Source organism: Ovis aries, chromosome 7, assembly GCF_016772045.2.
Source record: "Ovis aries strain OAR_USU_Benz2616 breed Rambouillet chromosome 7, ARS-UI_Ramb_v3.0, whole genome shotgun sequence".
In the NCBI taxonomy this organism is placed as follows: Eukaryota; Metazoa; Chordata; class Mammalia; order Artiodactyla; family Bovidae; genus Ovis; species Ovis aries.
In genome coordinates this window covers 74,640,824-74,655,390 of record NC_056060.1, presented here as the reverse complement: position 1 = coordinate 74,655,390, position 14,567 = coordinate 74,640,824, and the positions used below count along the sequence as shown (strand labels likewise).

Here is a 14,567-nt window from a genome sequence, read left to right as displayed (position 1 = left end):
TTTGTGATGACAGAAATGCTCTATAATCTGTACCTTAAAATAGTGGCTTCTGAAGTACTTGAAATGTGGCTAGTTCAACTGAGGAGTGGGAGTTCAAATTTTATTTCATTTTAGTTAAATGAGCACATGGGGTTAGTGGCTCCCCTGCTGGACTGTGTGGATGTAGAAAATATCCATGACCTCAGAAAGTCCTTTTTCCCTCCTGTCACGTCACAGCCAATCCCCCACCTACCAGCAACCACAGTTGCAGCTTGACTCACCCGAGATTTGTTCTGCCTATTCTTGAACAGCATGTAAATGAAATATATGTTTTCAATTTTAAAGTACACAAAACGACAGGCCAGTGATCCGTTTTTAATGAACGTCGCAAGTGATTTAGAAGCAAAATACGGGCAATCACACTGCAAGTACCCAACATTCACAGCTGGCACTGCCCCATTTACTGATTTTCAAAGATTTTCTGGAGGCTGAGTCTGCAGAGAAAGAATTATCTGGAGGTCTCTTGTGTGCTGACTGTATCAGCCCCTAAAGTTCTCTGAAACTAAAACCAGTGAGAAAAGCACTTCAGCTGCCCTCTTAACAGCTGACTCCAAACTGCTCACCTCAGATTCCGTGGCCGTTCGGGGTAACTTAATGTGCATGGCTTTGATCCCGATCTGCAAGAATGAACATTTAAAACGGGTACATGGCAAAAGGACTTGAGACATGGGCCTGTTTCCTCTGCAGATGTGACTAAACCAAAGCAAGAGAGGCAGGCATCATTCCACCCTCACATGTCCCGAAGAATGAGTCTCCTGCTTTGACCCCCGCCCCCTTCCCTTGTTAACTGTCGCCACGGAACTGAGGCACATTCATGTTCTCTACGCCTGCTCTTTAGAATCAGATCACTGATTCTAAACACTGCAGGGCCAACTACAGGCCGAAGCTCTGTCACCCATTTCTAACTTGCAAAATAGGTAAACCGAAGTCTGCTGCGGGTGATGAAAGTTTTTGTGGGAGGAGTGCAAGGGGTGACAGACAGGACTCAGAGAAGGGGAGGGGTGGGAGCTGAGGTGGGGCGTTGGCACCATTTTTCTGGGCTTTACCTCCTCAGCAGCCTTCAACTTCACATTTATATAAAGATTAGAGTCATCTCTGTTGCCAACCTGGAATAACAAAGACATGCAAATCGGATGATTAGGGAAAGGCAAACTGTAAGGCAGGGCTTCTAAAATTTCAGTTTTGATAAAAGCAATGTTTAATTATGAGACTCCTGCTCCCGAGAAGTTTTACAGGAGAATAAGGAGGATGGCGGGACAGCATGGAGACACGAACACAGCAGGCATTACCAAACAGAGCAAAGCACGCCTGACCCCCACAGAAAAGACACTTTAGCACCCGCTCTGGGAACTGAGGGAGCAGTGGCCTGCCTAAACCACGGGGAACCGCTGCTTGCCAGCAAGTGTATGAGCCAGAGCAACAGGGCAGGGGGGCGGAGAACTGGCAACATGCAAGAACGCATGGTAGCTCTGATAAGACATCTGTGCCCTCTCCCCACCTCTGGGGACAGGGCAAAGCTCTCAGGCTCAGCCACAGAGAAGAGGAATCAATGAGGGTGAACTATTCCCAGCTCACCCACAACACTTGCCTATGCCAGGCAAAGGGCAGTCTGCTGCCCTCAACACAGAGAGGAAAGAGTACCCAGAAGCCAACTTCTCTGACCCACCATGCTAGGTTTCAACATGGTCCCTGTTTCTTTAATCATGGATATACATAGGTTTCACTGTAATCACTTACCTAAAAAATTTCCTTTACAAATATCTCCCCGTGTATCAGTGCTGACATTTGCTCTTTTCAATGATGAAATGTCCTCTCGGGGTGATTTATCACAATAAGTTTGGTTTCTCCCCAAACTGCAGAGGGAAAAACTGTAGGTCCCTTGACACCAGAGACAGTGATGTGTGGCTGCTTTACACAGGACAACTCTGGAGAAAGCAGCTGGCCCTAGGAACAGAGTAGCTCCAGGCTTAGTCACCTGATGCTGTTCCTGGAGGCTCTCCTTAGGTTCACGGAACACAGGTTCATGGAACATGGCCTCACTCTTAGCTGCAGGTGTCTTTCTAGAGAAGTCTCGGTTTTGCCAGTGCTAAGCTGAATTTCAAGATAGCCAGAGGAGTCCAGTGAGGGGTATTTGGTTTTCTGCACCTAAATGCATTAGCTGCTTACTGGGAGGATTTCCCTAGAATTTTAGGGAAATTTAGGGATTTTAAGCTCATTTTTCCTGTCCTTTTCACATGTATGACCTTTGCCCCTATCATCCAACCTTCATTGATTTGGTTACCAGATTTAATACCTTCCAGGTTTTTAGATCAAATAAGAAAGGGAGGAGTATTTTGTTTTTCCTTATATTGTAAACAAAGAATGTCTCCTGCCATTCCAGTTCCGTAAGGATCATGTCAGTAGCCACCACAGTCACTGACCTGCAAGTCCACCCTGAAAGGAATGCAGGTTGCTGTATTCCATGTTTTGGATATGCGGGCCCCTGAGACAGTTCAAATGTGTATCTTTAGGAAGAATGTCAATGACCCCAGATTCATGCATCTTCTCACACACAGAAAAGCACTAAAATCACTGAGATATCTGATCCTGGTGCCTGCAGTTAGCCTTTCACTGAGATCCTGACTGCCTGTATCCCCAGTCCACACTCACTGATGCATACCGGCTCCTCTCCCGACCTCTTTGGGACAGTTTCTCTGAGCAACTGGAGAGACTACTGCTGTCTCCTGGGGTACAGCCCTCAGTTAGACACTGAGCAAACAACTCACAGCTCTTAGGTTGTATGTTTTTTAAGCAGACCATATTCATAACTACAATTAGTTATTTCGACTTAACTCTGAGATTAAATGGTTTTTATCACTCCCTGCTGTTTTTTTAAAAATAAATTACAACTGTTCTATATTTTATCTTCATCTCTGATGTAGCTGAGATACAACTGTAAGTCACTTTTCCTGGAAAGGTGTGGGCAATTCTCCTGAGTCCGTGTGTACCTGAAAATATCTCTCTGCCATCTTTGCACTCGAAGGACAAATTTGGCCAAGTTTGGAATCACGACATTTTCCTTCAAGGTTGCTGTCTTTGGCATTCAGTATCACAAAAGTCTGAAGTCTTTTTGTTGTTGCTGTTTCTGTCTGGATGTTTCCGAAGGAATTTTTCTAAAACTCCAAAATGACCACTCGTTTTTTAAAAATGCTTAAGAGTTATGAGCATACATCAAAGTCTGATTGTAATCCTAAGGCAAAGGAAAACACCTCTTAGGATCCAGCTGAAACACTCAGTATAAGCATCTAATAGGGAAAATGGTTACACAATCATTCTCAAACTGGACGCAAAAGGAATGTTTAGTTGAAGAACAGTAGATTTCTTGACTGACAGTCAAGTGGGTGGATGGCAGACTGGTTTCCCAGAACGAATCTTAATCCCATTATAGTTTATACAAAAAAAAAAAATCACTTAAGCATTTTATCAGAAATACCAATTTCTTCTTTGAAGGAGGTCAATTACATCATCCAAAAAAGGTCCTATTGAGACAGAAGGGAAGGGGGCAGGGCACAACAGTTAAAAGAACGACACAACCGTTAAAGAACAGGATACCACAAAAATCAGTTAGAATCCATTAGGTACAGGATGGCAGTAGAGCCATCTACTTCCAGTAGAGCCATCTACTTCCAGTAGAGCCTGATTATATGCTCTCTGTAATACATTAGCAAGCTAAATGACACATCACAGGCACCATGACAGTTCCCAGGGTGACCATAAAAGGCCAAAACATGGGCAGTGGCCCAGTTCCTGGAAATCCCTGCCACTTCTCCAAAGTAACTGGAATAATCTTCCTACTTCCTAGCCTAGGAAATTACCCAGCCCTGAGCGCTGAACAATCGATGCTTCGAACTGTGGTGTTGGGGAAGATTCTTGAAAGTCCCTTGGACAGTAAGGAGATCAAACCAGTCAATTCTAAACAAAATCAACCTTGAATATTCATTGGAAGGACTGATGCTGAAGTTGAAGCTCTGATGAAGAGTTGACTAACTGGAAAAGACCCTGATGGTGGGAAAGATTGAAGGCAGGAGGAGAAGGGGATGACAGAGGATGAGATGGATGGATGGCATTAACGACTCAATGGACATGAGTTTGAGCAAACTCCAGGAGATGGTGAAGGACAGGGAAGCCTGGCGTGCTGCAGTCCATGGGGCTGCAAAGAGTCAGACACAACTGAGTGACTGAACAAATCAAATCAAATCATAACAACTACAACAACAGCACATGAACTGAGAACTTCCAGATGTACAGCTGGATTTTAAAAAGGCAGAGGAACCAGAGATCAAATATCTGCTGGGTCATAGAAATAGCAAGAGAATTCCAGAAAAACATCTGCTTCTGCTTCATTGACTATGCTAAAGCCTTTGATTGTGTGGATCACAACAAACTGCTGAAAATTCTTAAAGAGATGGGAATACCAAGCCGTCCTACCTGCCTCCTGAGAAACCTGTATGCAGGTCAAGAAACAACAGTAGAACCAGACATGGAACAATGGATTGGTTCAAAATTGGGAAAGGAATACATCAAGGCTGTATATTGTCACCCTGCTTATTTGACTTATATGCAGAGTATATCATGCAAAATGCAAGGCTGGATGAGCATAAGCTGGGATCAAGACTGCTGGGAGAAATATCAATAATCTCAAATATCAGATGACACCACCCTAGTGGCAGAAAGCAAAGAGAAACTAAAGAGCCTCTTGATGAAGGTGAAAGATGAGACTGAAAAAAGCTGACTTAGAACTCAACATTCAAAAAATGAAGATCACAGCATCCAGTCCCATCATTTCATGGCAAATGAATGAGGAAAAAATGGAAACAGTGACAGACTTTATTTTCTTGGGCTGCAAAATCACTGAGGATGGTGACTGGAGCCATGAAATTAAAAGACCCTTGCTCCTTGGAAGAAAAGCTTTGACAAACCAAGACAGCATATTAAAAAACAGAGACATCACTTTGCCAACAAAGGCCAACATGCTAACAAACACAGTCAAAGTTGCGGTTTTTCCAGTAGTCATATACCACTGTGAGAGCTGGACAATAAAAAACGCTGAGCACCGAAGAATTGGTGCCTTCGAACTGCGGTGTTGGAGAAGATTCTTGAGAGAGTCTTCTGGACACCAAGGAGATCAAACCTGTCAATTCTAAAGGAAATCAACCCTGAACATTCACTGGAAGGACAGATGCTGAAGCTGAAGATCCAATACTTTGGCCACCTGATGTGAAGAGCTGACTCACTGGAAAAGACCCTTTTGCTGCGAAAGATTAAAGGCAGGAGGAGAAGGGGACGACAGAGGATGAGATGGTTGGATGGCATCACTGAGTCAATGGACTTGAGTTTGAGCAAGCTGCAGGAGATGGTTAAGGACAGGGAAGCCTGGCCTGCTGCAGTCCATGGGGTCACAAAGAATCAGACATGACTCAGCGACTGAACAAGACAAAATGGTCTTCCGATTCCTGTTTTACAACATAAAATATCCTGGGAATTCATTAGTTTTTCTTCAGCTCCAGGGAAAAGATTTTATAGCAAGACTTGGGTTGAGAGCAACAGAGTGTGTGACTTTCTTCAGATTGGTTGGTGGTAAAGAAACAGGGAAGTGCTCTAGGAGTCTTGTGCTCAGCTTGAAGTTACCATCCTTCACTTGTGTGGGGGCCTTAGTTGTGAAGAATAACTCAAAGCTACTTTCATGTATATTCCCTGAGAAGGAACCAGGACCCTGCCCCAAGGCTGTGCTCTACTATTGTTTCCAGACAGCCCCTCTCCTGTGTTTCTACATCCCCTCCCTTCCCTGATAAGCAACTGTGTGAATCCGCCCTATGCGAGGCTGAATGGAGCCTATTTCTTACAAACGAGGAATGGGGGACACAGGAAGGATTTGTACCACATGGGACCCCACAGGTTCCTGCTTGGTTTCATTACTGTGTCTACAAGAAGACAGCTCCCATCCTGTAGGTGGGGATAAGATAAAAATGAGGACAACCAGAAATAGATACAAATCACTTGAACTATAGAGACATTACATAAACAGTACTGTCATTCTTTTTGCATCGGATGGGCAGTGTGTGTGGCTGGATTGATTGTGATCAGATTTGCGTTTTGACAAGGGTGGCATCTGCGGGTAAAAGGACAGACTGGAAGCATCCAGATCAGAAGTTTGTAAGCATGTGACTAGTGCCCTAGTGGGGTGGGAGCAGAAGAAATTAAGAGGACGGAAAATGGACTTCCCTGGTGATACAGTGGATAAGAACCCACCTGCTGATGGAGGGGACATGGGCGTGATCTTTGGTCCAGAAAGATTCCACATGCTATGGAGTGACCAAAGCCTGTACACCACAACTACTGAGCCTGTGTGCAGCAACTAATGAGCCTGTGTCCCCTAGAGCCTGTGATCTGCAACAAGACATCACTGCAATGAGAAGCCTGTGCACTGCAACGAGAGAAGGACCAGGCACAACAACAGAGACCCAGCACAACCAGTAATAGTAATAATCGTAATGATAGTAAATTACACAAAATGATTTTTAAAATAAATAAATATACAAAAGGAGGGAAGAGATCTCAAGAGCTTATGATGTGGAGAGCAGAGAGGACAAGACACAGCTCAGGTTTCTGGTCTGAGTATGTGGGGAAATGGTGGTGCCAGTCACCAGGATGGAAAAAAAAACACAAGAGGTCTGAGGTGGCACAGATGTGATTACAACATAATCTGTGAGCACTGCATCATAGAATGATATTGCTCCTGGTGCTAAAGTGCAAGGTTAAAATATTCAACCACTGTTTTATTGGCAAGAGCATAGGAGACAAGTTACAGAACGGCATTTATGTAACAAAAACACTTTGCAATCAATAAGTTTAAAATAGGAGCTTGGAAGCCAATTTTAAAAACAGGAAAAAAAAAACACCTTCGCTACTGCTACAAAAAAGGGCTTTACAGAGACAGATTTCTTGTCTACGACATTTACTCTTCATGCAACAAATAATTCACAAGAATAAGCCAAGAAATAACTGGTCCCACATATGTACCAAGTGTACACCCACAACATATACCTTTGATTCTTAGCAATTTGTAAAAATAAAAAAGGAAAATCCACCAAAGCACAGAACAGACCAGGCAGAACGACAGGCCTTCGGTGCTTTTCTTCTCAACTAAGGCCTTTCAGATAATGTATAGCAATGGAGCGGGGGCGGTATTATTCACTCTGAAATTCTTGGAGAACATGGAACAGAACTTAGCAAGGAATTAAACGATATATATGGAGACACACATACAGAGAGAAATGAGACCTGAGGGACCAGGTGTTTCTGAACGGAATTTCAAATGCAAGCTATCAGGTTCTTGTTGTCCCAGTAAACCCTTTAGACATTCATCTGTACATCTGTCCACATGACATGTATTTATGAAATATCTTCTGCCTTTTTATTGAAGGCCTCTTACTGGATGAACCTGGAGCTCTTGGAAGAAATCTTGGCTAGGAAGTATTCTCCCAAGCAGCCATGGGCCTGGGGGCTCACTTACAGAAAGAATAAAGTAGAAAAGAAGTCTGAGGGCTGAGCATTGGCATTTAAATGGTCAAGGTAACAGGAACACCAAGCAAAAAGATTAGCGAAGGGAGTGATGTCCAGGAAGCCAGGAGTCTGGAACTCAGAAGAAATCCAGGTTTACAAGTTCCTGACCTACAGCTGATATCTGGGGGTCAGATGAAATTGTGCAGGGCAATGGTTCCCAAAGTGTGGATCATACACTCTTGGGGAACCCCAACACCCTTTTAGAAGGCCTGCTAGTGCCATCATAATACTATGTCATTTGCCATTTTCACTGTATTGACATGTGTATCGAGGCTGCAAAAGTTATGGCGGGTAAGACTGCTGATGACTTAGTGAGGATCAAGACAATGGCACCAAACTGTACTAGTCATAAGGATATCCTTCATTGTCACACACGCTCAGTAAAAAAAAGAAAAAAAGAAAAGAACATACACACCAATTTCACTTAGAAGTGCTCTTGATGCAGTAACAATTATTTTTATTAAACCTCGATCCTTGAGTACATGTCTTTTCAATATTCTGCATAAAGAATGGGGAAGCAATCATAAAGCACTTTGGCCATAAACAGAAGTGGCTGTCACTAGGAAAAGTACTTGTGCTTTCTTGCCTTGCAAGCAGAACTGGCCAGTTTTTTAATGAAACACCAAATTTACTCGAAAGAACAACTGACAAACAATAATTACTTGGGCTTGAACATTTGGCAAATATTTTCTCAAAATTGGATAAAGTGAGCCTGCTACTGCAAGGATAGTAACTAATGACAAAATTGGAGCTTTCAAGCAAAAATTGGTATTTATGTACTCCTGTGAGCTTGACAACTTCCCAACACTTGCAGGCTTTTCTGATGAGCTTGTTGGTGACAGTAATGATTATGATTTTTTAAAAATCATGTAATAAAATGTATTAACATTTGGGAGATCTGTATAATTCAGTGAACCATTATTTTTCAGATGAGGAACAAAGAACATAACAAAACCACACACAGGTAAATATCCATTCAAACTGTAACATAAAACAAGATTTTGACTTAACAAAATATGAAGATTCACTGATAACAGTTTCAGATTTCATACTGCAACTGCCTTTTTGAAACTTCACTTCAGTCAGTTCAGTTCAGTCGCTCAGTCGTGTCCGACTCTTTGCGACCCCATGAATCACAGCACGCCAGGCCTCCCTGTCCATCACCAGCTCCCGGAGCTCACTCAGACTCATGTCCATTGAGTCCGTGATGCCATCCAGCCATCTCATTCTGGGTCGTCCCCTTCTCCTCCTGCCCCCCACCTCTCCCAGCATCAGAGTCTTTTCCAATGAGTCAACTCTTCTCATGAGGTGGCCAAAGTACTGGAGCTTCAGCTTTAGCATCATTCCTTCCAAAGAAATCCCAGGGTGTTGGAGAAGTTCAAACGCATCAATTCTTTGGGGCTCAGCCTTCTTCACAGTCCAGCTCTCACATCCATACATGACCACAGGAAAACCATAGCCTTGACTAGACGGACCTTAGTCGGCAAAGTAATGTCCCTGCTTTTGAATATGCTATCTAAGTTGGTCATAACTTTTCTTCCAAGGAGTAAGCGTCTTTTAATTTCATGGCTGCAATCACCATCTGCAGTGATTTTGGAGCCCCCCAAAATAAAGTCTGACACTGTTTCCATTGTTTCTCCATCTATTTCCCATGAAGTGTTGGGACCAGATGCCATGATCTTCGTTTTCTGAATGTTGAGCTTTAAGCCAACTTTTTCACTCTCCTCTTTCACTTTCATCAAGAGGCTTTTTAGCTTCTCTTCACTTTCTGCCGTAAGGGTGGTGTCATCTGCATATCTGAGGTTATTGATATTTCTCCCAGCAATCTTCATTCCAGCTCGTGCTTCTTCCAGTCCAGTGTTTCTCATGATGTACTCTACATATAAGTTAAATAAGCAGGGTGACAATATACAGCCTTGACGTATTGAGTCCTTATAGTACTAAAGAAAAACATCCACATTTATCTGAGAATATCAAAAGAACGCTTCCTTTTACAACCATATGTCTGTATAAGGTCAGATATATATGAAGGTTCTTCACACATTTCAATCAAACCTCGAAGAGCAAGAGACTGAAAAGTGGACAGGAATCCAGCTGTTCCCTATTAAGCCAGACAGTAAAGGGTTTTGCAAAAATGGAAAACAATGCCCCTCTTCTCACTCCATTGTTTCTAAGAGTTACTAAGTCATAAAAATATTACTTAATGGAAAAGGAATACGTCAAGGCTGTATACTGTCACCCTGCTTATTTAACTTATATGCAGAGTACATCATGAGAAACACTGGACTGGAAGAAACACAAGATGGAATCAAGATTGCCGGGAGAAATATCAATAACCTCAGATATGCAAATGACACCACCTTTACGGCAGAAAGTGAAGAGGAACTAAAAAGCCTCTTGATGGAAGTGAAAGAGGAGAGTGAAAAAATTGGCTTAAAGCTCAACATTCAGAAAACGAAGATCATGGCATCTGGTCCCAACACTTCACGGGAAATAGATGGAGAAACAGTGGAAACAGTGTCAGACTTTATTTTTGGGGGCTCCAAAATCACTGCAGCCATGAAATTAAAAGACGCTTACTCCTTGGAAGAAAAGTTATGACCAACCTAGACAGCATATTCAAAAGTAGAGACATTACTTTGCCGACTAAGGTCCATCTAGTCAAGGGTATGGTTTTCCTGTGGTCATGTATGGATGTGAGAGTTGGACTGTGAAGAAGGCTGAGCACCAAAGAATTGATGCTTTTGAACTGTGGTGTTGGAGAAGACTCTTGAGAGTCCCTTGGACTGCAAGGAGATCCAACCAGTCCATTCTGAAGGAGATCAGCCCTGGGATTTCTTTAGAATGAATGATGCTAAAGCTGAAACTCCAGTAGTTTGGCCACCTCATGCGAAGAGTTGACTCACTGGAAAAGACTTTGATGCTGGGAGGGATTGGGGGCAGGAGGAGAAGGGGACGACAGAGGATGAGATGGCTGGATGGCATCACTGACTTGATAGCTGAATGGTGAACTCTGATCACTGACTTGATGGACGTGAACTGAACTGAGAATGAAGCTCTGCTGGGAGTTGGTGATAGACCAGGAGGCAAGAACACTGGAGTGGCAGTGACTTCTCAATGCATGATTTTCCCATTGCTCTCGAGTGAGCTTACTATTGGCATTTTAAAATATACAAATATCTTTAAACTTCTTAGTTTTCATTTCTAATATAGTAAAATATCAATGGATAAATTCATATAAAAAAAAGTTCCCTAAGTCTTAAATTTTTTAGTGTAAAGGGGTCCTCGGAGAAGGCAATGGCACCCCACTCCAGTACTCTTGCCTGCAAAATCCCATGGATGGAGGAGCCTGGAAGGCTGCAGGCCATGGGGTCGCTGAGGGTCGGGCACGACTGAGCAACTTCACTTTCACTTTTCACTTTCCTGCATTGGAGAAGGAAATGGCACCCCACTCCAGTACTCTTGCCTGGAGAATCCCAGGGATGGGGGAGCCTGGTGGGCTGCTGTCTATGGGGTCGCACAGAGTAGGACACAACTGAAGTGACTTAGCAGTAGCAAAGGGGTCCTAAGACCAATGATCAAGAGACGCTGGATAAGGGAAAAGTATCCACAAAGAATAGCTGAGAGCCAGGGCAGGTCCACATGCAGAAGTTGAGCTGAAGAGGAGTAGCCTGCACAGAGGAACTGAAAAGGTATGAGGATTCACAGAAGCCAAAAAAGAGGGAGAACTTTGATGTGCTTGTTGTCTTAAGTACTACTGAGAGATTGAGAAAGGAAGAAAGATACTAGTGGAAACACACTATCATAATACCTGTAAAATTGCCAGGCCTGGTATGAAACCAGGTACTTCCTCCTTCATCTGAATGACTTGGTTCTTCAGTCTCTCCTTTATTTGCCTAGAGAAAAAGGAGTTAAACTGGAGTTAAAACTTAATGCTTCAAGTCACAAATAATATGTATTATTAGATACATTGAAATTGAAAAAACACCTTCACAAAATAGACATTAGGAGAAGGCAATGGCACCCCACTCTAGTACTCTTGCCTGGAAAACCCCATGGATGGAGGAGCCTGGTGGGCTGCAGTCCGTGGGGTCTCTAAGAGTCAGACACGACTGAGCAAATTCACTTTCACTTTTCCCTTCATGCATTGGAGAAGGAAATGGCAACCCACTCCCATGTTCTTGCCTGGAGAATCCCAGGGACGGGGGAGCCTGGTGGGCTGCTGTCTATGGGGTCACACAGAGTCGGACACAACTGAAGCAACTTAGCAGCAGCAGCAGACAGACATTATCTGATGTTGTATGTACTCTGTACCACCCATCAGTTTTCCAGGGCTCAAGCAGACACGGATCTTTTCTAATTCTCACTGACACTGACTGGGCCATGGGTTTGGGACAACTAGTTTAAAACACACTAGTTGAACATATTAAATAGATCATCAACAAGGACAGATAACTCTTCATTATTCTGTAATAGCCTAAATGGGAAAAGAATCTGAAGACTAGATATATATACATAACTGAATCACTCTGCTGTGCACCTGAAACTGAGACATTGTAAATCAACTATCAGTTCAGTTCAGCTCATTCGCTCAGCCGTGTCCCCATGAATTGCAGCATGCCAGGCCTCCCTGTCCATCACCAGCTCCCAGAGTTCACTCAAACTCACATCCATCGAAATCAACTATACTCCAGCATAAAATTAGAATTTTTTAAAAACAAACAAGTTTACAGCATTCAAAATCATACAGGGAACAAACAGAAACTTGGACCAACGCTTTTGGAAGGCTGCTAATACTCATCTTTTTCAGCATTTCCACTCTCTAGAGTGCTATAGGAAAAAAGTTTACAGGAAAGAACTCAAGCTCACACCTCTGCTCAACTTACCCTACCTAGTCACAGGGTATCTACCGAAGCTTGAATGATAATTCAATGAATCCCACTCTGAATTCAGCATGAATTTACAAATTATATCCTATTTCACAAAAGAATTTCCCTTACTAAGTTGAAAGTATAACCTCTTGTGAAACAAAGATACATCAATTTACTAACATACAACTTCTCTACAGTAGGACATTAAGTAATTGCCATTACATCCAGAAGTAAACATTCAAATTAGTCCAAACTGTCCAGTTATGATGCAGTTATTAACTTGAACAGGATCTGTCTCTCCTAAAAGACCAGTTTTGTCATCTGTCTTCATCTTAACTGCAGTGACAAACAAATATGCCCAGATATTCACACCATCTCTTCCCTCATTCTAATTTGGTTACTCACTCCCTCAGCTCTCCACACTTTACACATATCTGGCATAAAAAGGTACAGGAGGACTTCTCTGGTGGTAGAGCGGATAAGAATCCACCTGCCAACGCAGGGGACATGGGTTCGATCTCTGGTCTGAGAAGAGTCCCCATTGTGCAGAGCAACTAAGCCTGTGTGCCATGACTACTAAGCCTGCACTCTAGAGCCCAGAGGACACAACCACTGAACCCATGTGCTACAACTACTGAAGGCTGCACACCCTAGGGCCTGTGCACCAGGACAAGAGAAGCCACTGCAAGGAGAAGCCCATGCACCGCAATGAAAAGTAGCCCCCACTCGCTGCAGCTAGAGAAAGCGTGAGTGCAGCAACAAAGACCCAGCACAACCAAAACAAAAGTAACTTAAAAAAAAGCACAGGAGTAGCAAAGAATAGATTATTTGGGTTAGCCTAGTAAATGGTAGGAGAAGGCAGTGGCAACCCACTCCAGTACTCTTGCCTGGAAAATCCCATGGACGGAGGAGCCTGGTGGGCTCCAGTCCACGGGGTCGCTAAGAGTTGGACATGACTGAGCGACTTCACTTTCACTTTTCACTTTTATGCATTGGAGAAGGAAATGGCAACCCACTCCAGTGTTCTTGCCTGGAGAATCCCAGGGACGAGGGAGCCTGGTGGGCTGCCGTCTATGGGGTCGCACAGAGTCAGACACGACTGAAGCACGACTTAGCAGCAGCAGTAAATGGTAAGAATGTTTAGTGATACAAGAAGTTAGAACTAGGACTGCAAAATATTGTAGCTAGTAGCCTTGTTTTTTTCAAATCCAATATTCTACAAATCATATGTTCAACACAAGTATAAACTGACTATTGGATTTCTTTTACTGGGATTTTAATGAACAGAGGCACAATTCTGCTCTGACATAAGACAACAGGAAACACTAGAGTTGCCAAGTCTTCCCTGGGCTCCCGCTGAAACTCCCCCGCAGCTCCAGCCAGAGTGGTTTCTCCTGCCCTAGGACTGGAAGTGCTGCCCAGGTTGCTGCAGAGAACAAGTCTCCACTCTCTGCTCTCCCCTTCCTTCCCACAACCACTGTCATACTAACACAAAGTGCCAGGCAGAGGCTTCTACTGGTTCTCCTTACCTCTCCCCACCCAAACAAAACCCACAGTGCGGAAGGGAGTCTTAGGAGGGGTAGGTGTTTTAAAAAAACAATTCCTAGCACAATGTGAGACAGTAAGGTGAACCAACAGTGAAAAGATGAACACATCTGAGACTCAATAACCCCCTGAGGTAGGCAAGGGAGAAAAAGCGTTCTTATTCCTGTTCACAGATGCAGACACAGGCGCTAAGCAGTCGGGACAGGTGCCTCTCCCAGGGCCAATTTACAGAAAGAACAACAAGTGCAAAAGGCCCCCAGTGGGTAAATGAGGTCCAAGAGGAAATAGTAATCAAATCAGGTAGATAGTCGTTTATTCTGAATGTGATGGGAAGCCATTCAAGGGTTTTCAGTGGGGCTGACGTGATGGAACTCACTTGAAAAAAAAATTTTTTTTTTTGGCTGTGCCCTGTGACATGTGGTATACCTGTTCCCCAACCTGGGATGGAACCCTCACTCTCATTGGAACAGAAGCATCTAGACCACCAGGGAAGTCCTCAGCCTTACATTT

General features: G+C 43.5%; 1 protein-coding gene across 4 annotated transcripts in view; it reads right to left on the bottom strand.

The window, feature by feature from the left end:
- Positions 1-14,567, bottom strand: part of MTHFD1 (methylenetetrahydrofolate dehydrogenase, cyclohydrolase and formyltetrahydrofolate synthetase 1) — a 63,281-nt gene that overhangs the window by 35,249 nt on the left and 13,465 nt on the right. For all 4 annotated transcript variants that reach the window (XR_009601256.1, XM_060418156.1, XM_060418155.1 and 1 more), the window contains exons 2-4: positions 11,453-11,537; positions 1,086-1,145; positions 603-656 (exon numbers count right to left, since the gene is read on the bottom strand). Coding sequence is in view for 3 of the 4 variants with exons in the window: in XM_060418155.1 (XP_060274138.1) it covers positions 603-656; positions 1,086-1,145; positions 11,453-11,537 (199 nt within the window). In the remaining variant the exon portion in view is untranslated. The remainder of the gene's footprint in view (positions 1-602; positions 657-1,085; positions 1,146-11,452; positions 11,538-14,567) is intronic.